The sequence below is a fragment of the Hyperolius riggenbachi genome, chromosome 3 (genome assembly GCF_040937935.1).
Source record: "Hyperolius riggenbachi isolate aHypRig1 chromosome 3, aHypRig1.pri, whole genome shotgun sequence".
NCBI classification, from domain to species: domain Eukaryota; kingdom Metazoa; phylum Chordata; class Amphibia; order Anura; family Hyperoliidae; genus Hyperolius; species Hyperolius riggenbachi.
Genome location: NC_090648.1, coordinates 192147060 through 192171568, shown reverse-complemented (window position 1 = coordinate 192171568; position 24509 = coordinate 192147060). Strand labels below are relative to the sequence as shown.

General features: G+C 41.7%; 1 protein-coding gene across 1 annotated transcript in view; it reads right to left on the bottom strand.

Annotated features, from left to right (window-relative positions):
- Positions 1-24509, bottom strand: part of UNC13C (unc-13 homolog C) — a 784159-nt gene that overhangs the window by 758449 nt on the left and 1201 nt on the right. The window contains exons 2-3 of the mRNA XM_068275480.1: positions 20499-20526; positions 7852-11017 (exon numbers count right to left, since the gene is read on the bottom strand). Of these exons, the coding sequence (XP_068131581.1) occupies positions 7852-10846 (2995 nt within the window). The 5' untranslated portion in view covers positions 10847-11017; positions 20499-20526. The remainder of the gene's footprint in view (positions 1-7851; positions 11018-20498; positions 20527-24509) is intronic.

Here is a 24509-nt window from a genome sequence, read left to right as displayed (position 1 = left end):
CATTGTATATGTAGTACTCCTCGTGTGGTCTCTGCAGTGTATGTGTAAAGTGTCCTCTTACCAGCACTGTGATGGTATATACAACCCTTAGGCTGGTTTCACACCAGGACGTTGCGTTTTAGGGGACGTTATGGTCGCATAACGTGCCCCTAACGCAACGCCTGGTGCTCCCTGCTTTGGACGTCAGAGTGAGCCGCGTTGTGCAGCTCACTCTGGCGTCCGTGATGCCGTGATGCGTACTCTTGTGTGCATGCGGCATCACGTGGTCCCGCCGGCCAATCGCCGCACAGAGCGGCCGTTCCAAAAAGTAAACACTGCACATCACTGAGTGCAGTGAATATTAATTAGCCATGTGCCTGGCCGCTCTCCGCTCCTCCTCAACGTTACTGAGCATGTGCAAGCAGTCTAACGCGGCTCTGCCGCTTAGAAAGTACTGCATGCAGTACGTTGTCTGGTGGCGCAGCGTTACTATGTAACGCAACGTGGGCACTGTGAACAGCCCATTGATTTTTCATTGCTGTGCGGTGGGGTGCGTTACAGGCTGCTCTAACGTGCGCCTGTAACGTCCCACTGTGAAACCAGCCTTACTGCTTGACAATATTAAAACTGAACTCCAAGATTACAAAAAATACTATGCATTAACACTAAGTCTAAGTCTGCACATAAAATGGAAAGCACAAAATGAAACAACTTTAAATTACTGTACATGGAAATGTGTTCCAAGAATGATTTTTCAGCAGGTCCAGGAGAAGGCAGACATAAAAATAGCTGTCTCCTAGCCAACAAGAACACAAATGACAAACGCCGGCAGTACTCTCTGAACTTGGTCATGCAAAACCAATCATTATGTTACACTGATTTTCTTCAAATAAGATAGACAGTCACACTTACAAAATTAGCAAAAAAAAATGTCTAGCATTCAGGAAGGTATTATTTTAATGAGAGCGTTATCACAGACAAAGTCCTACTGCACGTAGCTTGATATTTGAAAATTACCAGCTTTGCCCATTATTTGCATCAACTGCATATTGTATGTGTCAACTCTTGTACAAAACAAATGAGCAATAAAGAATGACATAAGTGCTCATGTAACATACTGGAAAATAAATGTGGTTACTTGGCAACCGTTCTTTTTTCTCCAGAAGCAAATAAGTGTAAAATGGTCTTTCATTGCTTGTGAGCGGTCTCCATATGTTGGCCAAATTACACATAAATGTCATGGGGATAAGACAGTTAAGCTTTAATTAATGTAATACTTAGATTTGGATTACAGGCACCCTGTACTGGCCAAACACTCTCAAGCCCAAAAGCTTTAAGAAGCTCTGTAAAACTTTTAATTATGCTGTAAAAATAAATGGAGATACGAGGATCACTTTTACATGACACACAGTACACTACAAATCCATTCGATATGACACAACCATAGACACAAAGTCATATTCATTATACCCTTCAAAGAGAAAGGTTCTAGTACAAACACAAAGTAAACGTAACAGATGTGGTTCTACCACCTTAGCGTTTTTTACAGGTGTGTACAGAAGTTACTGAAGTCAAGTGCCTGCTATGGTCTGCTTCCGTCTGCACCAAGTGGCTGGCATTCGCCTTGCAGTAAATAAATCACAGGTTCTAATCTAGGCCAGGAGACAACGAGGTTAGTTTCTCCTAGTGAATGTGTGGGCTTCCACGCTGTTCCCATGCTGTTTTCCTCTCACAACCCAACCATACGCTGGTAGATTACTTGGCTTCTTCCCCAAAGATGACTTATGCTGGGCATAGACGGTTAGATCTGGCGGCTCGATTAGCCGCCGGATCGACTCCCGACGCGTCCCCGCGGCCGCCTGGATCGATTCCTGCTTGTCCCTGGGTATCGAGCGGGGAATCAATCCGCGCGGTGATCGGACCTGTCGGAAATTATCAATCGAGCCATCAGCGGCTCGATTGATAAGAAGAAACGCACCGTCTATGCCAGGCATTAGATTGTGGTGGAAACATTAGATTGTAAGCATCAATGACAGGCAGTTATTTGAGTGATTTAATGTTTTTATTGCATGATGGTGCTACATAAATGTATATTATTATTTGTAAGGCAAAATTTTGTTGTACAATATGGTTTTATTTTGCCATAGTAATTCAAGACTACATTTTCCTTATTTTGTTGACTTATCCTAGACCAGTGATCTGCAAACTTGGCTCTCCAGCTGTTAAGGAACTACAAGTCCCACAATGCATTTGCCTTTATGAATCATGACTGTGGCTGTCAGACTCCTGCAATGCATTGTGGGACTTGTAGTTCCTTAACAGCTGGAGAGCCAAGCCTGCAGATCATTTTAGACCAATTTTCTTATTCAGTCAAGTTTAAAGCATGTCATATAGAAGGATACATATCTAAAGTAATGTATGTACATTGTAATGCATCTAAAATTGGTGCTGCCATTGTTAACCTTTCCCACCTCAAAAAAAACAAAACACAAAAAAAACGTATGGGTGTAATGCTGAACATCTGGTTATATTCTCCTATTTATTCACCAGGAACAAAAACACAAATCAGCCCTACTGACAGTGGAGCTGCAGTTTTCACTGGTGTATTACTGGGTACAGAACGGCACCAAAGTAACAACAAAACAAAGCACCTTTCTCCTCTGGTAGAACCCAAAGTGCATAAGCCTCTCAGATCAGTACAATTATTGTGGTTTGTGATGTTTTACATGGGAAAAAAGTTATGCGGTCATAAATGCCAGCAATCATCAGGACCTGTAATGGAATGTAAGGGATTGGGGTGGCAGCTAAGTGGTTTATTATAACACAGTTTAGATTCAGTAAAGTTTAATGCTGGGTACACACGTTGCGTTCCCGCATCGAATGTGCCGCTCGATTACCAACGATTCCATTATTTCCGAGCACATTTCGATGATTTTTAGGTTGAATGCCATGTAAAGTATGGCAAATCGACCTAATGATCCATCGAAATGCGAATCGGACATGTCAGAAATAAACGAATCGACGGGAATCGAGCCGCGCATCGACGGGAATAGAGTGCGGGAACGCACCGTGTGTACCCAGCATTAAGTCATGAATAATGTTTGTGTAGCGACTGTGTTGCAGGTTAATATGGGGCATCATTTCAAGGGTGTAAGTTAGGGTAAGACCTAGATGCATGTTTAGAGTTAGGCATTTAAAGGATTACTATTGCAAAACAGTGTAAAACTTCAAATGCACATGTATGCATACGTATAAAATGTTTATTTGTTGTAGAGTAAAATGCACTATATAGCAAGACCCCCAGCATCAGTCACAGGTATTAAATATCACAAGCTTAACACCCCCCCCCCCCCCACCCACACACACACACACAAAAACAAACCCCGGACCAGCAGGAACTACTTACTGACATCCCAACATCCAGGCGCGTCTTCTACACATTCTGCAGCTCCCAGTGGCTTTCCGGGGTCCTCATTGTGCAGCTCCCAGCGTGTCACCTGACCTACATGGGTCCACTGACACGTCAAGAGCCATTCATGGATGCCGGAAAGCCTCTGGGAACTGCAGAATGTGTAGAAGATGGCATCTGGATGTCAGTTAGTAGTTCCTGCTGCTTCAAAATTCCTCAAAACTTGAGCTCCATTATCCAACTCAGGCATGCCAGTTAGTTGAGACTTCCAGTTGCCTGAGTTCCAGATAATGGGGACTGTACTGTAATTTTTTTTATCGCTGTCACTTAGGCTAGGTTCACAGTGGTCAGTTGCATAATGCACATGTTATAATGAGTGTGAACTGCAATGGACAGTGGACACAGACTTTAATACAAACCCTGCATGCAACATGTTAGAATAATGCATCAGTTACAGAGCAGTACTGTGAACAGCCCCATAGAATTCTATGGGCAGTGAGTTGACATGCAGAATAATTCTGCAATGCAGCTGAGCACTGTGAACTGGCCCATACACTAGGCAGTAAAAATCAGACAGATCTGACTTGATAAGATCAAATTTGGACTAGACCTCAAATATTTTAAATCAGGGTCTCAGAATGAGCATGCAGATCAGAGGCTTTGACGCTGGTCAGACTCCACTGGCTACAAACTTGTTGCATGTGTATGACTAAAATTCAGCTTGAGACAAAAACTCAGCATGACACCAGGCAATTGGCATTGTTTATAAGGTTCAGGTTCCCTTTAAACAGAGATATACTGTACAAATAAACAGCATAATGCCACACGTCTGGTACTGACAGCCACATAGCTCAAGATTCTAAAAATGTTCTCAATAGTTACTGATGGACTTGATTCCTCCAAGGCGTAGCAATTGGAATTAAGTTGACAAAAAGTTATTTTAGAATTCCCTGCTCAGCCTATTTCACTTACTTCTGCTGTATGAAAAGACCTAGATAATGATACATTTTCGTTCTGAAATGTAACTGGTCATGATGATTAGCTATGACAAGATTTCAAAGGACAATCAGAAAGAGAAAGTGAGATAAAGTGAGAAGGAGAGAGGGAGGGGGAGTGAAATAGAGGGGGGGGGGGGGGGAGAGAACTATTTCATAGCAAAACAAAATTATACTGGTAGTGACATTGTATTATGTTATAATCTAAAGCTTTTTAGACTTGTACAAGCCATTAGCAATGGAACAAACAAATGAACTAACAGGTATCCACAGCAACAAAAGGTGACCATGTTTAAAGTCTACATAAATAAGACTGTAGACCATATTTCTGAGTTACTTCTAATAGATACACATTTACAGATAAGTTCTAGTGATTTAAGAGATTTTTAAATCAGCAGACATGCAATCCAATAGAGTCTGAACAGAAAAAACAACTCCAGACCACCACAATCCGCTCTCAGATCTTCTATCTATTTGATTGCTTAATGCACCTACCCAGTTATCTTGGTCATGTAGTCAATCCAAGTTGTACCATGTAAGAAAGAGTAATCCCAAAAGGAGTCAATACCTTTTCAGCATGAGGCTCAGAATACAAAATTGGCTTTTGCCATGTAAAGAAAAAACAAAATAGAAGATGGATGTGGAATCCAACAGGCTCAGAAAAAGAGACCTGAGGCTTCCATAGGAAGGACTAGATGGATTAGAGATTTTGGTACACATAAATCTAAGCAATTCATCCACCTTTATAATCTTAGGTCTTTACATCTTGTAAGCAGCTGGCATGGGTCTGTTTACACTGATCTTTTGTAAGGTTGTATTGCAGGCATAACTACAGGGTGTCTTTGGCAGACAATCTACACTAAGCAATGTCCCGTACACACGCTTGATTAACCGCCTCTGGATGGCTGATTGAAATCTATGCTTTATTTTGATGCTCTAATACCTTCCAAGGCGTAGATTTCACATCACCGCCGCCACACATTCTCACCACTTTCGTTGCTCCCACCGATCTCGTAGCTGTTTCCCAACCACAGCTCACTTGCCCTGCCGTCTCTATGATGGCAGAGCCCTGTGAGCCGGTCAAGAGCCGATTTCATTGGTTCCTGACCCTGTCATCAGTGTAAGCAACTACCATTAGCTTACATTGATCACACGGTCAGGAGCCAATGAAAATGGCTTCTGACCGGCTCACAGAGCTCTGCCATCATAGAGACGGCAGAGTGGGTGGCCTGAGGCTCTGGGTGTACGTCATGCATGGCGGGTATGTGCTGCGATTCGTTTTTATGCGGCGGTTTTTGGTACCAGCTGTCTCTGGTCCTTAAGTGGGCAGAGACCATTGGTACTTAAGTAGTTAAAGTCTCCCAAGGCCACCGATAATGACTACCTCAGCCGATAATCCAACATCTGTACAGTAGCCCCTGTTGCCGCCCTGCAAACAATTCGCCAGGTGGATCAACCAGGCTGAGAGATGGCCAATGCCTTTGCACTGTCGCTTGCCCCGCCCACGATGTAATGATCATGCACAGGCCCTCAGCCCTTCCCCACATAGCAACAGAATGAGTTATCAGCTGTAGAGCTGACTTAGCTTCTGTACTGTGTTGGCCCATCAATGTTGCCTGAGGGATCTGATCCCTGACTGACGACATCAGTCACAAGTGTGTAAGGGCCTCAAGCAAGCCAGACACAAATGTTTCTGTGCAAGTGTCTAGATAAACAATACAGAAGGCCCTTGAGCAATAAACATGCACAGGATTTTGTGTTTTCCTTGCATATTGACCATTTGTAAAAATAGATGAATAGTACGAATAGCACTACAGTTTGGTCAAAGATCTAAGGTATACATGCATGCTGGCGCAATCCAAACAGCAAACAATTACCGTATGTTTTAAGATCAACTATTATATGAACTTCTACTTTCATACAAGTATGCAGATTCATTGAAATTGGCTTTATATCAGTATAACAATAGCCATAGCAAGCTGATACAATCATTAAGGTACCCGCAGACATTATATTTATCTATACTTTAACAAAACTACAGAAGAATAACAGGATATTAACTCATGATAGCTATATTTCAATACCAATCATTAAGCAGAATTCCTTAGACTTGCTGTACTAATCTATCTAAAATCAAAATTTGAAATCTGATTGTTTGAGAAAGAAACGTTAATATGTCACTTTATATGTGGTACATATACGTGTGCGTGAAACATTTCTGTGAGCACTTCACCCGAAAGCTTACAATTTAAGTTATCTGTGAGGTTGGTAAAGGATTAAAAACGTTGTTTTTAGCATGTTTTATACAGTCGGTATGTCAGCTGGGTTGACATTTTCATTTCCTGCCAGACCATGAGAGAAGGAGAGACAGACAGACTATTTTTAAATGTTTGTTTGGTTTTTTTTCACAATTGTTTTCAGGTTTTACTGCTGCCACAGATTTAATTCCAATAATGACAACCTGGATTGAAAACCAAGCCCCTGGTGTCACAGGGAAAGGACATTAATGGAAATAAGGACATTTCTCTCAATCAGAGACAGTCATTAGTTAAGTGAGGTGCTGACTAGTTCCTACTTCATCATAAACTGAGAACCATGCTTTGGCCACAGATGAATTTTATTACTAACTAATTTTTTCAGAAAATGGTGTAATGATCACCGAGAAAAGACTCAGTCAAGGTGACAACTTTTCAGCAAGGCATCAAAATCAGGTCCCTAATTTATTTTAGGAATGGAAATATTGAAGACAATTTTTTGTACATTTAACTTGTAATGACCAGCACATAATAAAGACAAGTAGCATGCAGCAAACTAGATATTCGTTTTTAAGAGTTTAGTTCAGAAGATCTCTAATTGGTTACTGTGGGACTCATGGATCAATGTTCTTTGATAGTTTGTGATCAGAGAAAGCCTTAAAAGAAAACCTCTTACAACCAGCTTCTAATCAACGGTAAAAATTTTGAAGCTACTCTGTAGCAAGAATACAACACAGCATTGCTATATAGAAAATAATTCTTATGGCTACCCTGGCCTCAGTGATCAAAGGTTCTCCCCACCACTGCTGTTCTTTGTTCATGCTGAAGATTTGTATTAGCAGCTATTGTGATGTAATGTGGTATTGATTCTAATGGAGTGTAACAAGTATATTGCTAAAAAAAAAAAAAAAGATTACGAAAGGATGTGTCTTAGGTAAAACCCTAGGGAACAATTTTAAGCATTTTATCTTTCTAATACATTTGCAAATTAAAAAAGTGGCACAAAACTATTGTGTGGTGTATTAATTACAGGCTAGAAAACAGTTTTCTAAAGCTTGCAGCATTAATCATTCATTATATACAGCACGTTAAAATGTGAAAAGATTTTTACTAACATGGAATTGACTTTGGCAATGTTATGAGATCCCCCTGTTCAGTGTATACGTAATATATTCCATACATACATGCATTTCAAAATAATGTTAAAAAGTACCTCCTGCAAGGATCCTTTCTTCAAGATCAGCCATTTCTTTCTTGTATGCTTTCATGGCGGCCTCCTTAAAGCTAGGACGAATGCGTTTCTTCTTCGTCTTCTGAACCTCAATGACCTTTTCTGGTACATTTTTGTTTTCATAGTCATTTTCTTTCATATCATAAACTATTTCGCATTGAGGCTCTAAAAGATCCTCAGAAGGAATGTCATAGTGTGGAGTATCATATCCATCCATTTGGAGACTGGCAAACTCTGCATCATATGAGCTGTTTTCATACTCTTGATATTCCTGCATCTGATCAAAATTCTCATTTGTATTAGTTCTGTTTTCAAGTTTGGCAAGAACTTCTTCCATCACTTCTACATAGTCAGCTCCATTCTCGTTACCAGCTGCCGACTCGCTATAATCAATTTCATCATCTGCTTTATAATAATAAGGCTCTGCATAAACATCAGAGTCAAGAGTCGTGCTGGATTCATTAGCTGTAGACTGTGATAAAGTCCGGAATCTCCCCATAAAGGAAGAACCACTTTCGTCATACCCACTTAAGCTTTGAGTGCTTTTATTCCAAACAACTTCCAAGGCAGATTTAGCACGCTGAAGGGTGGAGCCAAACTTAGGAAAGCTGAAGGTCTTATCTGAGAGATCAATGCTTAGTCGACTGTGCCATGATTTTGGTGGAGCATCCTCAGAGTCATCACTTGGCAACTCACTCTGGCTGCGATACATCATTGGCAATCTCGTTTGGTTTTGGTAAAGATCATTGGCATTTGTTTCAATATAGGAATCATATTCACTAGTCCACTGATTTTGGGCTAGGGTGCATATTTCTGGGCATGATGGAGAATTCGTTTCTAGAGTGTAATTATAGTTTTCTGTATGATATGGAAGATCTGTACTTTGGCACTTTTCGTAATTGTTTGCATAAATTTCCATCTCTTGATTTGAAGGGCAGTTAATATTATAGGGGAAACCATGCTGTGTTGTTGCATCGAGGCCAGAATCAGTTCCTTGCTCTAGATGGTGCCATTCCTTCCAAGGAGACAGATCACCATGCAATGAAAGTTGGGAGTCACTGTAGTGACTACGGTCTCCTGAAGCACAAAGTATTCCATTGCTTACACCACTGTCAACTGTTTCTGTATTTTCGATCTCATTCTCTTCATGGTAAGGCTCTACGTCATTACTGAAAGCTTGTTCTTGTGAACTCACACACCAGTTTGATGAGCTATCTTCTGGTCGTCTTTGCCACAGTTCCCTGTCAGATGAAGACAACAGAGAACTTCCATTGGTTCTAACAAAATATTGGTTTTCTGAAAAGTCTTCAGAGTAGGACTGACATAACTTTGAAAAATCAGACTCTGAACGGCTCAGTTTAGGTGTGGAGAAATCAGTTTGTGAATGCCACAAAGGAGTTGAATCACTGTAATATACTTTGCTTTTTTCTAAGTTATCAGATACTGGCGACTGTAAATTAAGATCTGCATAATCATCTTTGCTTTTATAAGAAGAACTATTAGATGTCTTATGGGATTTTTTATGTGATGATTGACCACTTTTTTTACTCCCAGTTGAAACCATTTGGTGATCTGATTTGGAGATCATTGCATAACTGTTTCTGTTGATATCAGATTCTATATCTTTGTCGCTGTCTTCATGACATTCCCATTCATCATGATTAATCTTTGGCTCCATGGCAGAAAATTTCATGTCCATGCTTTCGTAAGTCTGAGATAAAGGTAAAGGTTTTTCTTTTTTCACTTTCAACTCATGAGAAAGAATATCTGTTGTAACCCCTATTCCAGTCCCCTTTAACTTATAGCATTTTTTTAAAACTAAATCCCTATCCTGTTGCGTAGCAAAATATACAAGAATTGGTCGAGGCTTTGCGTTGGGGCAGTCTCTGTGATGTCCTACTCTATGTGCAAGTTCAATTTTCATGCTGTTTTGTGCATCAGAAAATCCCATTTTTTCAATCAAAATTTTAAAAACAACATTTTCACAAACTTCTCCTTTATCTTCAGGCACATTTAAAAATCTAAGACTCACTTTACTTCCATGGTGGCCTATTTGTTTAATATAGTCATGGATATCTCGGGTTTCCCTCCTCGACTGTACAAATCCCGTTCGCAGCTGTTCAATTTCACTTTGGACAACCTCAACACTGCTGGAAATCTCATCAATGGATTGCTTTAAAGAATTTACATGTCCTCTTAGCTCTGAAAGCTCAGTTTCAATTTGACTTATACCTTGTAATTCCTTAAAGATCATCTCCATGACATCATGAGTTTGACTTATGCATCCAGTGGAGCTAAAGCCAGGTTCAAGTGTATTGGTTTTTTGCTGACGAACTGTCCTGTCTAGAGACTTGCTCCGTAATCCCCAGGTTTTTTTCCATGTGCTTACTTCTGAATCTGAGGAAACACATTCTTGACTCTTTTTCCATTTTCTAAGTTTGCGTAAAGCACCCATTTTTAGGCTATGTAATGTACGTTCCCCGTCGGAACTTCCATCAGATGGAGCCAGACTGTTCATGCTTTTTCTGTTGCGCCTCACTGGCATGGTTTGTGATGAGTATTCCTTGGATGAACTGCCAGCCCTTGTTTCACTTAAAGATTCAGAATACGAACTATCAAGAGAAGATAGATCTTGAAATGCATCCTCATTACTCCCAGCTAAAATATTTTCTTGCAGCCCATTGGCAATTGCTACCCGATAACTAAAGGTCGGAGAAAGTGAGAATTCCTTCTTGGTGGTGTCCTCTTCAGTTGATAAATTGCATGAAGAAGAACACTTGGCAATTTTTTTGACCGTGCTTTTTATTGTGGTGGAGATATTTGGATTCTTGTATAAGCCAAATTGGGAGATATCCTGCACCTTTTTGCTTGGGCTATCTTTTTTTTTTGTAGGATTCCCCAATTTCTTTGTAAACATTCCTTTGCAAAGCTTATATATGTAAGAGAAGATCAGGCTCTTCAATAGGGCAGAAACCATCGGGGGAACTTTTTATTAACCTATTTTTGCAAAAAACACTGGCTCCTGAGAAAGGTTGCTATGTCCAAAGAACACACAGCTATAGCACAGAACGGGTTAAAAATAATGTCCTGTGGAAGAACCACAAAGTCTGCAGAATTCCACTGTATTTCTCATGACTTCTGGATGTTTCTACAATGAAGGGAATTAAAGGGTCATTGCTAAGTAAATCACATCCTAGAAATACATGGTAATGAAGGTAGGATGCAAGCAAACCATGCAGGACAAACTAGATGATGCTGTAAGGTCAGATAATATATCACTTTAACAGTTCCCCTGACACTTAAGACTAATACTTTCACATTAAATCCTATTGGATCACAAAAATATAGAAGTTCAGTGCTGTTCACACACATAATGACCTCTGTCCGCAATGTAATGATTTTCAATAAGATCTAACAATTTTCATCAAGCTTATTTATGAAGCCATGACCCTATGTGCGGAGCACAAAAGGCTAAATTTAGTCATGTATAATGAAAACACAAGTCTCATATGTAATTATTTGCAAGTATAAGTGGACATGTAAGGCGCAACAAGGCACCTCTGAAGACTGATACATAGGAAACCTATGGGAATATAGAATCAGGGCACATATACCAGTGAATGAACAAAAAATCAGCTTACTTAGAGACCACCAGAGTGTATTTAGCACTTATAACTGGCTGTTTCCTCAAGTTCTGCTACTGAGCTCCTGGACATGCATCTTTTGGTAGAAAATCTGCGGCGGTTAGGCATTCTCTAACTTACATTGCAGTTACAACTTATTCAGACTACTTTGTGTGCAATAACTGACATTTTTTTATAGTCATTCACTTGCCATAGCCTGCAAGAAACTAGGCCTCAATTCACTACACTTAACTCCTGTCTTTAATAACTCTTCTGAGCTGTTTTACAGTTATCACAATTATATCACCATGGTGATAACTGTAAAACAGCTCAGAAGAGGTATTAAAGACAGGAGTTAAGTTTAGTGAATTGAGGATATGTGAACTGGTAGTCTCTTAATAACTGAAAGTAGTTGTGCTGTGTTTGAAAACTTGGAGAGAGATAAAAAAAAAAAAAAAAAAAAAAAAACCTATGCTGCTAGACTATGCTAAACAACTGCTAGACTGAAACTTTAGGCAAATTCTACATTACCTTGACTACAAGGACAAAACTGTCTTTAGTAAAACTTTAGAATTTAAGAAGACCATAGATGGAATTACTGATGATGTTAACAATATTAACCTCCCTGGCGGTTTGTTAACCACTTGAGGACCTAGGGCTTTCTACCCCTTAAGGACCGGCCACTTTTTTTCCATTCAGACCACTGCAGCTTTCACGGTTTATTGCTCGCTCATACAACCTACCACCTAAATGAATTTTGGCTCCTTTTCTTGTCACTAATAAAGCTTTCTTTTGATGCTATTTGATTGCTCCTGCGATTTTTACTTTTTATTATATTCATCAAAAAAGACATGAATTTTGGCAAAAAAATGATTTTTTTTAACTTTCTGTGCTGACATTTTTCAAATAAAGTAAAATTTCTGTATACATGCAGCGCGAAAAATGTGGACAAACATGTTTTTGATAAAAAAAAAACCCATTCAGTGTATATTTATTGGTTTGGGTAAAAGTTATAGCGTTTACAAACTATGGTGCCAAAAGTGAATTTTCCCATTTTCAAGCATCTCTGACTTTTCTGACCCCCTGTCATGTTTCATGAGGGGCTAGAATTCCAGGATAGTATAAATACCCCCCAAATGACCCCATTTTGGAAAGAAGACATCCCAAAGTATTCACTGAGAGGCATAGTGAGTTCATAGAAGATATTATTTTTTGTCACAAGTAAGCGGAAAATGACACTTTGTGAGGAAAAAAAAAAAAAAAAAAAAGTTTCCATTTCTTCTAACTTGCGACAAAAAAAAATGAAATCTGCCACGGACTCACCATGCCCCTCTCTGAATACCTTGAAGGGTCTACTTTCCAAAATGGGATCATTTGTGGGGTGTGTTTACTGTCCTGACATTTTGGGGGGTGCTAAATTGTAAGCACCCCTGTAAAGCCTAAAGGTGCTCATTGGACTTTGGACCCCTTAGCGCAGTTAGGCTGCAAAAAAGTGCCACACATGTGGTATTGCCGTACTCAGGAGAAGTAGTATAATGTGTTTTGAGGTGTATTTTTACACATACCCATGCTGGGTGGGAGAAATATCTCTGTAAATGACAATTTGTTAATTTTTTTTACACACAATTGTCCATTTACAGAGATATTTCTCCCACTCAGCATGGGTATGTGTAAAAATACACCACAAAACACATTATACTACTTCTCCTGAGTACGGCGATACCACATGTGTGGCACTTTTTTGCACCCTAACTGCGCTAAAGGGCCCAAAGTCCAATGAGTACCTTTAGGATTTCACAGGTCATTTTGAGAAATTTCGTTTCAAGACTACTCCTCACGGTTTAGGGCCCCTAAAATGCCAGGGCAGTATAGGAACCCCACAAATGACCCCATTTTAGAAAGAAGACACCCCAAGGTATTCCGTTAGTAGTATGGCGAGTTCATAGAAGATTTTATTTTTTGTCACAAGTTAGCGGAAAATGACACTTTGTGAAAAAACACAATTAAAATCAATTTCCGCTAACTTTTGACAAAAAATAAAATCTTCTATGAACTCACCATACTCCTAACGGAATACCTTGGGGTGTCTTCTTTCTAAAATGGGGTCATTTGTGGGGTTCCTATACTGCCCTGGCATTTTAGGGGCCCTAAACCGTGAGGAGTAGTCTTGAAACGAAATTTCTCAAAATGACCTGTGAAATCCTAAAGGTACTCATTGGACTTTGGGCCCTTTAGCGCACTTAGGGTGCAAAAAAGTGCCACACATGTGGTATCGCCATACTCGGGAGAAGTAGTACAATGTGTTTTGGGGTGTATTTTTACACATACCCATGCTGGGTGGGAGAAATTTCTATGTAAATGGACAATTGTGTGTAAAAAAATCAAACAATTGTCATTTACAGAGATATTTCTCCCACTTAGCATGGGTATGTGTAAAAATACACCCCAAAACGCATTATACTACTTCTCCTGAGTACGGCGGTACCACATGTGTGGCACTTTTTTACACCCTAAGTACGCTAAGGGGCCCAAAGTCCAATGAGTACCTTTAGGATTTCACAGGTCATTTTTGTTTCAAGACTACTCCTCACGGTTTAGGGCCCCTAAAATGCCAGGGCAGTATAGGAACCCCACTAATGACCCCATTTTAGAAAGAAGACACCCCAAGGTATTCCGTTAGGAGTATGGTGAGTTCATAGAAGTTTTTATTTTTTTGTCACAAGTTAGCGGAAATTGATTTTAATAGTTTTTTTTCACAAAGTGTCATTTTCCGCTAACTTGTGACAAAAAATAAAATCTTCTATGAACTCACCATACTCCGTACGGAATACCTTTGGGTGTCTTCTTTCTAGAATGGGGTCATTTGTGGGGTTCCTATACTGCCCTGGCATTTTAGGGGCCCTAAACCGTGAGGAGTAGTCTTAAAACCAAATGTCGCAAAATGACCTGTGAAATCCTAAAGGTACTCATTGGACTTTGGGCCCCTTAGCGTACTTAGGGTGTAAAAAAGTGCCACACATGTGGTACCGCTGTACTCAGGAGAAGTAGTATAATGCGTTTTGGGGTGTATTTTTACACATACCCATGCTAAGTGGGAGAAATATCTCTGTAAATGACAATTGTTTGATTTTTTTACACACAATTGTCCATTTACATAGAAATTTCTCCCACCCAGCATGGGTATGTGTAAAAATACACCCCAAAACACATTATACTACTTTTCCTGAGTACGGCGGTACCACATGTGTGACACTTTTTTGCAGCCTAGGTGCGCTAAGGGGCCCAACGTCCTATTCACAGGTCATTTTGAAGCATTTGTTTTCTAGACTACTCCTCGCGGTTTAGGGCCCCTAAAATGCCAGGGCAGTATAGGAACCCCACAAGTGACCCCATTTTAGAAAGAAGACACCCCAAGGTATTCCGTTAGGTGTATGGCAAGTTCATAGAAGATTTTATTTTTTGTCACAAGTTAGTGAAAAATGACACTTTGTGAAAAAAAACTAATAAAAATTAATTTCCGCTAACTTTTGACAAAAAATTAAATCTTCTATGAACTCGTCATACACCTAACATAATACCTTGGGGTGTCTTTTTTTTCTAAAATGGGGTCACTTGTGGGGTTCCTATACCGCGATGGCATTTTACAGGCCCAAAACCGTGAGTAGTCTGGAAACCAAATGTCTCAAAATGACTGTTCAGGGGTATAAGCATCTGCAAATTTTGATGACAGGTGGTCTATGAGGGGGCGAATTTTGTGGAACCGGTCATAAGCAGGGTGGGCTTTTAGATGACAGGTTGTATTGGGCCTGATCTGATGGATAGGAGTGCTAGGGGGGTGACAGGAGGTGATTGATGGGTGTCTCAGGGGGTGGTTAGAGGGGAAAATAGATGCAATCCATGCACTGGGGAGGTGATCGGAAGGGGGTCTGAGGGTTTGGCCGAGTGATCAGGAGCCCACACGGGGCAAATTGGGGCCTGATCTGATGGGTAGGTGTGCTAGGGGGTGACAGGAGGTGATTGATGGGTGTCTCAAGGTGTGATTAGAGGGGGGAATGGATGCAAGCAATGCACTGGCGAGGTGATCAGGGCTGGGGTCTGAGGGCATTCTGAGGGTGTGGGCGGGTGATTGAGTGCCCTAGGGGCAGATAGGGGTCTAATCTGATAGGTAGCAGTGACAGGGGGTGATTGATGGGTAATTAATGGGTGTTTAGGGTAGAGAATAGATGGAAACACTGCGCTTGGGTGGTGATCTGATGTCGGATCTGCGGGCGATCTATTGGTGTGGGTGGGTGATCAGTTTGCCCGCAAGGGGCAGGTTAGGGGCTGATTGATGGGTGGCAGTGACAGCGGGTGATTGATGGGTGGCAGTGACAGGGGGTGATTGATGGGTGGCAGTGACAGGGGGTGATTGATGGGTGATTGATAGGTGATTGACAGGTAATCAGTGGGTTATTACAGGGGAGAACAGATGTAAATATTGCACTGGCGAATTGATAAGGGGGGGTCTGAGGGCAATCTGAGCGTGTAGGCGGTCGATTGGGTGCCCGCAAGGGGCAGATTAGGGTCTGATCTGATAGGTAACAGTGACAGGTGGTGATAGGGAGTGATTGATGGGTGATTGATGGGTAATTAGTGGGTGTTTAGAGGAGAGAATAGATGGAAACACTGCGCTTGGGTGGTGATCTGATGTCGGATCTGCGGGCGATCTATTGGTGTGGGTGGGTGATCAGATTGCCCGCAAGGGGCAGGTTAGGGGCTGATTGTTGGGTGGCAGTGACAGGGGGTGATTGATGGGTGATAGGTGATTGGCAGGTGATTGACAGGTGATCAGTGGGTTATTACAGGGAAGGACAGATGTAATTAATGCACTGGCGAATTGATAAGGGGGGGGGGGGGGTCTGAGGGCAATCTGAGCGTGTGGGCGGGTGATTGGGTGCCCGCAAGGGGCAGATTAGGGTCTGATCTGATAGGTAACAGTGACAGGTGGTGATAGGGGGTGATTGATGGGTAATTAGTGGGTGTTTAGAGAAGATAACAGATGTAAACGATACATTTGGGAGGTAATCTGACGGCGGGTTTGCGGGCGATCTAATGGTGTGGGTGGGTGATCAGATTGCCCGCAAGGGGCAGGTTAGGGGCTGATTGATGGGTGGCAGTGACAGGGGGTGATTGATGGGTGATAGGTGATTGGCAGGTGATTGACAGGTGATCAGTGGGTTATTACAGGGAAGAACAGATGTAATTAATGCACTGGTGAATTGATAAGGGGGGGTCAGAGGGCAATCTGAGCGTGTGGGCGGGTGATTGGGTGCCCGCAAGGGGCAGATTAGGGTCTGATCTGATAGGTAACAGTGACAGGTGGTGATAGGGGGTGATTGATGGGTAATTAGTGGGTGTTTAGAGAAGATAACAGATGTAAACGATACATTTGGGAGGTAATCTGACGGCGGGTTTGCGGGCGATCTAATGGTGTGGGTGGGTGATCAGATTGCCCGCAAGGGGCAGGTTAGGGGCTGATTGATGGGTGGCAGTGACAGGGGGTGATTGATGGGTGATAGGTGATTGGCAGGTGATTGACAGGTGATCAGTGGGTTATTACAGGGAAGAACAGATGTAATTAATGCACTGGTGAATTGATAAGGGGGGGGTCAGAGGGCAATCTGAGCGTGTGGGCGGGTGATTGGGTGCCCGCAAGGGGCAGATTAGGGTCTGATCTGATAGGTAAAAGTGACAAGTGGTGATAGGGGGTGATTGATGGGTGATTGATGGGTAATTAGTGGGTGTTTAGAGGAGAGAATAGATGTAAACAATGGATTTGGGAGGTGATCTGATGTCGGATCTGTGGGCGATCTATTGGTGTGGGGGGGTGATCAGATTGCCCGCAAGGGGCAGGTTAGGGGCTGATTGATGGGTGGCAGTGACAGGGGGTGATTGACGGGTGATTGATGGGTGATTGACGGGTGATTGACAGGTGATTGACAGGTGATCAGGGGGATAGATGCATACAGTAAACAGGGGGGGGTGGTCTGGGGGGGGGGGGTCTGGGGAGAATCTGAGGGGTGGGGGGTGATCAGGAGGGGGCAGGGAGCAGGGGGGGGGATAAAAAAAAATAGCGTTGACAGATAGTGACAGGGAGTGATTGATGGGTGATTAGGGGGGTGATTGGGTGCAAACAGGGGTCTGGGGGGTGGGCAGGGGGGGGTCTGATGGGTGCTGTGGGCGATCTGGGGCGGGGGGGGGAGAAAATCAGTGTGCTTGGTGCAGACTAGGGTGGCTGCAGCCTGCCCTGGTGGTCCCTCGGACACTGGGACCACCAGGGCAGGAGGCAGCCTGTATAATACACTTTGTAAACATTACAAAGTGTATTATACACTTTGTATGCGGCGATCGCGGGGTTAACATCCCGCCGGCGCTTCCGTATAGCCGGCGGGATGTTGCGGCGAGCGAGCGGTGACAGGCGCCGGCGGAGGATCGCGTCACGGATGACGCGATCGCTCCGCCCATGCCCTTAAATGGACCGCCGCCTCTGTGGGTGAGGCCGTCCTGCAGGGCTCCACTTCCCCGCCGCCCCTGTGTAGTGGGCGGTCGGGAAGTGGTTAAAATCCGCCAGGGGGCAGCAAATACCTTTTTTTTTTTTTTAAAAAATTTCATGTAGCGAGACAATGTCTCGCTACATGATAGCCGCTGCTGGGCGGCATCCCCAAAGCACCTCCGATCGCCTTCAGCGAACGGAGATCAAGAGATCCCGTTCAAAGAACGGGATCTCTTGGAGGGCTTCCCCCGTCGCCATGGCGACGGGGCCGACAGGGCGGGATGACGTCATCGACGTTGTGACGTCAAAGGGGAATCCGATCCACCCCACAGCGCTGCCTGGCACTAATTGGCCAGGCAGCGCACGGGGTCTGTGGGGGGCGGCTGCGGCGACGGGTATAGCGGCGGATCGGCGGCGATCGGAGGTTACACGCAGCTAGCAAAGTGCTAGCTGCGTGTAACAAAAAAAAATTATGCAAATCGGGCCAGCGGGGCCTGAGCGGTGCCTCCCGGCGGCATAGCCCGAGCTCAGCTCGGGCTTACCGCCAGGGAGGTTAAGGATATTACAGAACAACCGAGGTGAGAAGAATATGGCATATTTATTTCATTTTGAACAATATTAGTTGCCTGGCAGCCCTGCTGGTCTATTTGGCTACAGTAGTGTCTGAATAACACCAGAAACAAGCATGCAGCCAAACCAGTTAGATCTGACAGTAATGTCAGAAACCCTTCATCTGCATATGCTTGCTCAGGGTCTATGGCTAAAAGTATTAGAGGCAAAGGATCAAAAGGACAGCCATAGTTACATAGTTGCATATAGTTATATAGATATTTGGGTTGAAAAAAGACGTACTTTTCTGGTTGAACTTGATGAACGTATAACACCAGCCTGCTCCCTCACATATCCCTGTTGATCCAGCCAGGTAAGTGGTATTGCTTAGAAGGAAATACATATGGCAGCCTCCATATTCCTCTCACTTCAGTTGTCCTTTAGGGCTCATTCACATTAGTCAGTCAGTTGAAATGCATGAAAATGCACGAATAAAAACTCATGAATGGGTGTGAATGGGTTTGTGAGTTGCTGTGCATTTCCATGAGTTTTAACTCCCGAAGAGCTAAAACGCACTGCACAGCAACTCACTGTTGTAGTGTGAATGATAAAATAAAAGTCTGTGGATTTTCATGTTACCATGTAAAATGCACACTATGTGCAGTGAGCCAAAACTCACTGCAACTCACTTAGTGTGAATTAGCCTTTAGGGTTGGCAACTAAGCCTAGCTATTGACTAGTCATGATTAATGTCTGTCTATAGCGAGTCTCAAATGAGTGAGCAGCTGAAATCAGTCTGCTGAATTCTAGACCCACCAACCTATTTAGACGATGACAATACAGTATCAAAACAGAAAATTCCAGTACCTACTGTATATAAACACATCATTTAATCAAAAGTCATCACTTTAGTGAAAGTTTAAGTAACCTTACAGCATCTTTAGTCTGGTTATCTAAGGAAAACACACTACAAAACATAAAATAAACAAAATGTAGAAATATTTTTTGAGACAAGAGAAAATTTAAGCCATCAGTGAAAATATTTATAGATTAAATACGACATATCAGATGACAAAATCACATGACATCTATTTAAAAAGCTCATTCTTCCTTCATAGAAAAAAATGTTTAATCAAAGATGGTGAATTTTTTCTGTTAAGTCAGTTTTAATAAACCAGCTACCATGTGCTCATGTAACAGTTGATGCAGGCATGCTCCTTGCCTGTAAGAGGCAGAAAATAATAGTGAACATAGACACTGCTCACTCACCTATACAAGTAAGGCCTCTTGCACACTGCAAATCACAAATCCGATTTGCGGTTACGATTCCAATTCTCCCTGTCTTATATCAACAGAAGAAGAAAAACAGAAAAAAACGCAGCATGCAGTACCAATTTAAAATTGCAGACTGGAATCGCAAGTAGTGTGCAAGAGCCCTCAATGCTGATTAATTCCAGATATAATGCAGATACATTTCTTACTATGTTCTAATTGGAGATTATTGCCCTGTTTCTAAGAAGTGATAGATGTTTGTCTGTGTATATACTGTACATGCTCCTCCTGGGCCAACCACCTGCATACACCACTGTACTGAGGAAGCTGCCTGGGGAGCACTTTGTAAAACACTGACAAAATCTCTTTTAGAACAGAAAAGTTGTCCTTTTGAAGCTACTTTTTTTTCTAAAAACTTTATTACAGAGGATCTTCAGCTCTTTACATGCTTACAGAACAATAGTCAGGTAGGCTCTGCTGGCACGACTTCAAAAGACTGGTATTGTAAATACAAAATATTCTAGAACTCAAAGATCATGAGCTTTTTAAATGAACCATCATACAAGAATGATGGTAAAAAATGGATACATCCCTTTAAACGACCAATGAATTGCATGACAATATGGTGAAACGTATAGGAGAAGTATACATACATCTTTAATTGTATCCAAAATTGTCCACCTGAAAGTTAGATGATAAGAAGGTTATGCAAATACCCATCATGCTCCAACTTCAAACAGGAAATGCATTTTCCTCTTTAGGGGGATGGGAAGGGGGATAAGGCATGAACAATGGTGGCATGATTGGAATGACCAGCCTTTAGCCAGTAGGGGAATAATATGGATGTTAACAGTGTGGATGAGTTATTGTCAAGTGCTGCCATAAAGGATGTTTTTCTGTGCTAGATATCATTGGCCAGATATCTAGCATCTAAAGATTTAACAACAAAAAAATCTGAAGAAAACGAACAAAAAAAACCAAAAAAACGATAAATAGAAAAAAAGTTCAGTGATGCCAGAAAATACAGATGCTTAAGGGACAACACTGAGTGCCGCTAATTAGAGCTGTGTTGTGGAGTTGTTGTACTAAAAACAAAAAATAAACGGATAGCAGAATGAAGGCTAGAAAACTTACAAATGCATGCATTTTACATGGGCGTTTTATACCCCGAGCACAGCAAAGGGTTATCTGGCAACATTAATAGTACTATCTGAAAAGCTCCACACTTAAATCGCTCAGGTCCCACAGAGCACTGGCACACAACCTCTGTCTAGTGAGCTACATGTGGCACTCCGCTGCCCTTAATACCGCAGCAATATCTTAGTAGGAGATGATCATTTGTTGCATTTTACATTTCCTGTAGGTATAACAATAATTTATGTAGTTTCATTAAAAAAAAAATCTCTCTTGATATTGCTCACTGGCACACTGTTAACTGTTATATTGCAAAATGATGCATAAACTGACTATGGTTCATAGTTACTACTATGAAATGCTCAATTTTGGCACCGGCGGCAATTGGCATACTCAGCATTACCATAGCCTGCAATGTTTATTGTGGCTTTAGTGCGCCGGGGTACTTAGAATAGACGTAGTCCGCAATACATTATTTGGGAGCAGCAGCATAGCAGTATTATTTTCAGGAAGTGACGGTGCAACAGTAATAAGATGGGCAAGCGGATACCTGACGGCACAGTCGTATTATATAAGGGAAGCGATCGTGCCACAGTAACATGATTGACAAAGCGACATCTTTCATTGGTAGTAGGAGACAGAAAGTCAGTGTTCAGTGTAGGGATTGGAAGGTCAGTGTTGGGTGTAGGGATAGGAAGGTCAGTGTTGGGTGTAGGGATAGGAAGGTCAGTGTTAGGTGCAGGGATAGGAAGGTCAGTGTTGGGTGTAGGGATAGGAAGGTCAGTGTTAGGTGCAGGGATAGGAAGGTCAGTGTTAGGTGTAGCGATAGGAAGGCAAGTGTTGGGTGTAGGGGTAGGAAGGTTAATGTTAGGTTTAGGGATAGAAAGGTTTGTGTTAAACTATTAGCAATGAAGTTAGAGTATAACAGTAGTGAGAAGCGGTAGTGACAGGGTAATGTAGGTGTAGGAGCAGTGAGTTATGGTGGTAGTAGTAGGGTTAGTGTTAGGAGTATAAGTAGTATGAGGGTTAGGTTTAGCGGGAGTAGGATGGTTAGTGTGAGAAAACAAATTAGGAAGAATTTAGCAGCAACCTATTAATAGTTTAATATCAGCAATATCAAATATTAATACCATCACCTGCCAGTTGCCCCAAACTCCTTAGCGTAGAAATGAAATGTACGCTCGGTACTAACACTTTTTTTGTAAAATGCGTTTCTGCTATAGTTCTTTTTTCTTTTTTATAGGTAATCAAAAAGAACACACTAAAATGTAAAAAACACACCTGTATTTTATCATTACATGTATCAAGTGGTTGTTGGCCTCTCCCATACATCCAACTATAGCTATTCTACATTTCAAAGCAAAAGGCTTGGGACTTTCCAAAGAACTAGATTCTGTGATTGCACAAGGCATAGTTGCTTTCACTACAAACAATGATGCAATCAATATGTGTACAACTCAACTAATGTAAAACAAGACAAACCGTATGCGTCACCAGATTCAGAAGTACAATACCATGTTTGTTTAAATGGAGACAACAACGCCTACATAAAAGATTTATTGAATCTTTCAGGAGAAAGGTGAACTGGATAGATAAACGTAGATGGAACAGGAAGAGGGATGGTGTTGCTTTGGGCAGGATGTTAAGGAGCACTATAAAGAAAGGTGAGATAGTAGGTTTGTGGACACTGGGGAGGGCCTGTCTATGGCAGAGATGAAGGAGTTCTACCTTTTGGTACTTGAGTGTGAATTGTAAGGATTGCCACTAGCAACTCATTCACTATAACTACAGTTAGATGACGGTCTACCTGCCTCTCTCTATATCACAGGAGCAGTAAATGGGAATACGCCTGATTTACGTTAAACTGGTAACTTCACTTTTTTATGTTATACATCAGGTAACTTAAACTGTTGCCCATTACAGTTTCTAAGTCTAACAGTTTACCCAATGTAGCTCAACAGGTATCATGTACTCCTGGGACTGTATGACATGTATAGTATATTAAGGAGCCTGAAAGTCTCTGCACAAATTCTCCTTTAAGATTCTGCGAGCCTCAGAGTATGACTCACTGCTGTCCAGTTGTATTCCGAGGTGTTCATTGATACACACGCTCTCACAACTCAAGTGAATGAGATGTTAGTGGTGATCTGGGATTTAGTTAATCAGTAGGTGGAGACTGTTCTTGATGCAGATTCCTTCTTGGTTCACGTTGTCAGAGTCACATTTCAATTAAGGGCCGGTAGTGTCGACTAATAGCAAGTTAACCATGATTAACAACCGGTCTCGGTTGGAAAGTGATGTACATTGTACAAAGTTGCTTACAACTCAAAATCCACACCAAATAGTAGTGTAATAAAATAAATCACACAATAATATACCTAATGGTTGAAGTTAATCTATCACAAGTTAGTAAACATTGCTAATTCCCATACATGTTTCACAAAAACTTGCCATTGTTGAGATCGGGATATTTTATTTTTTTTGAAGCAACAGCAGCTTCATTTGCACAGGAATTGCTCCACCTGCATCTGAGCAAAACAGAATTAGAGGAAGGTTGAACTCAACCGACCCATGTCTATTTGAACCTAGTTATCACCTACTGAAATGGCAAACTCTCACTGAATGAGATCTCTAGCATTAAATGGTTTTGATAAACAGTACTTGGATGGATAGTGAAGCAAAATCTTATCCCATCACCATCAAGATCACGGCTACAATGTTTACATGAGCTGAGCCACAAATCAGAGTGGGGCAGCAATCATTTCTCATTTTCTGGAAAATTGCTGGAATTCCCTCTTTTCGATGGGTTAACTCAGAGCGAAGGGTTGGCTCAGACACATTAACGCCTGCGAGTCATATTACATCAGGCACATCCAATCCCTATTCCTGGCTATCTGAATACAGATGAGGATGGGAAGATTGGATTTTCAGATCAAAGAAGTCAAAGATGCACATTCATTTTTAAACCAGTGTATGATGGCACTACATTCAGTGAATCAGGAATCCCACTTTAAATAATGGTCACATTCAGTGCAGGACTCAGGTGTTTAGATTCTTGTGCAATCGAACATATGATTAGTATTTGCATCTCGCTGCTGGCCAGATGAGGCTAACCCTTTAAGTGCCAGACTACAATGAATTATTCCTTGAGGCTACACCAGGTCTGAAGAGGTCATCAATATGTGACATATTTAACTGATAAATGGAAGGCTGTACAAGAATTCATTCTCATCCATCTTAATTTCAATGTGTTTATCTGTCCTTTAAGATTTGCAGGAATGCGACTGATCCCTTTAAGCAGAGAGAGTGGAATGGACTAGCCCAGCTTGCATCCACTTCAAAGTGCTAATTGTCTCCAGTTTTCTTATCTTTCTTGGCCCAAATCGCAATTCAATTTGAATGACAATTCCTCAGGATAATCATCTACAGTACGCTGCAGCTGATATTTTCTGATAAACTGCTGGGCATTCATCTTGGAAGATTAATCAAGAGTCAGAAATGCATAAGCATCTGCAAATCTCAATGTAATA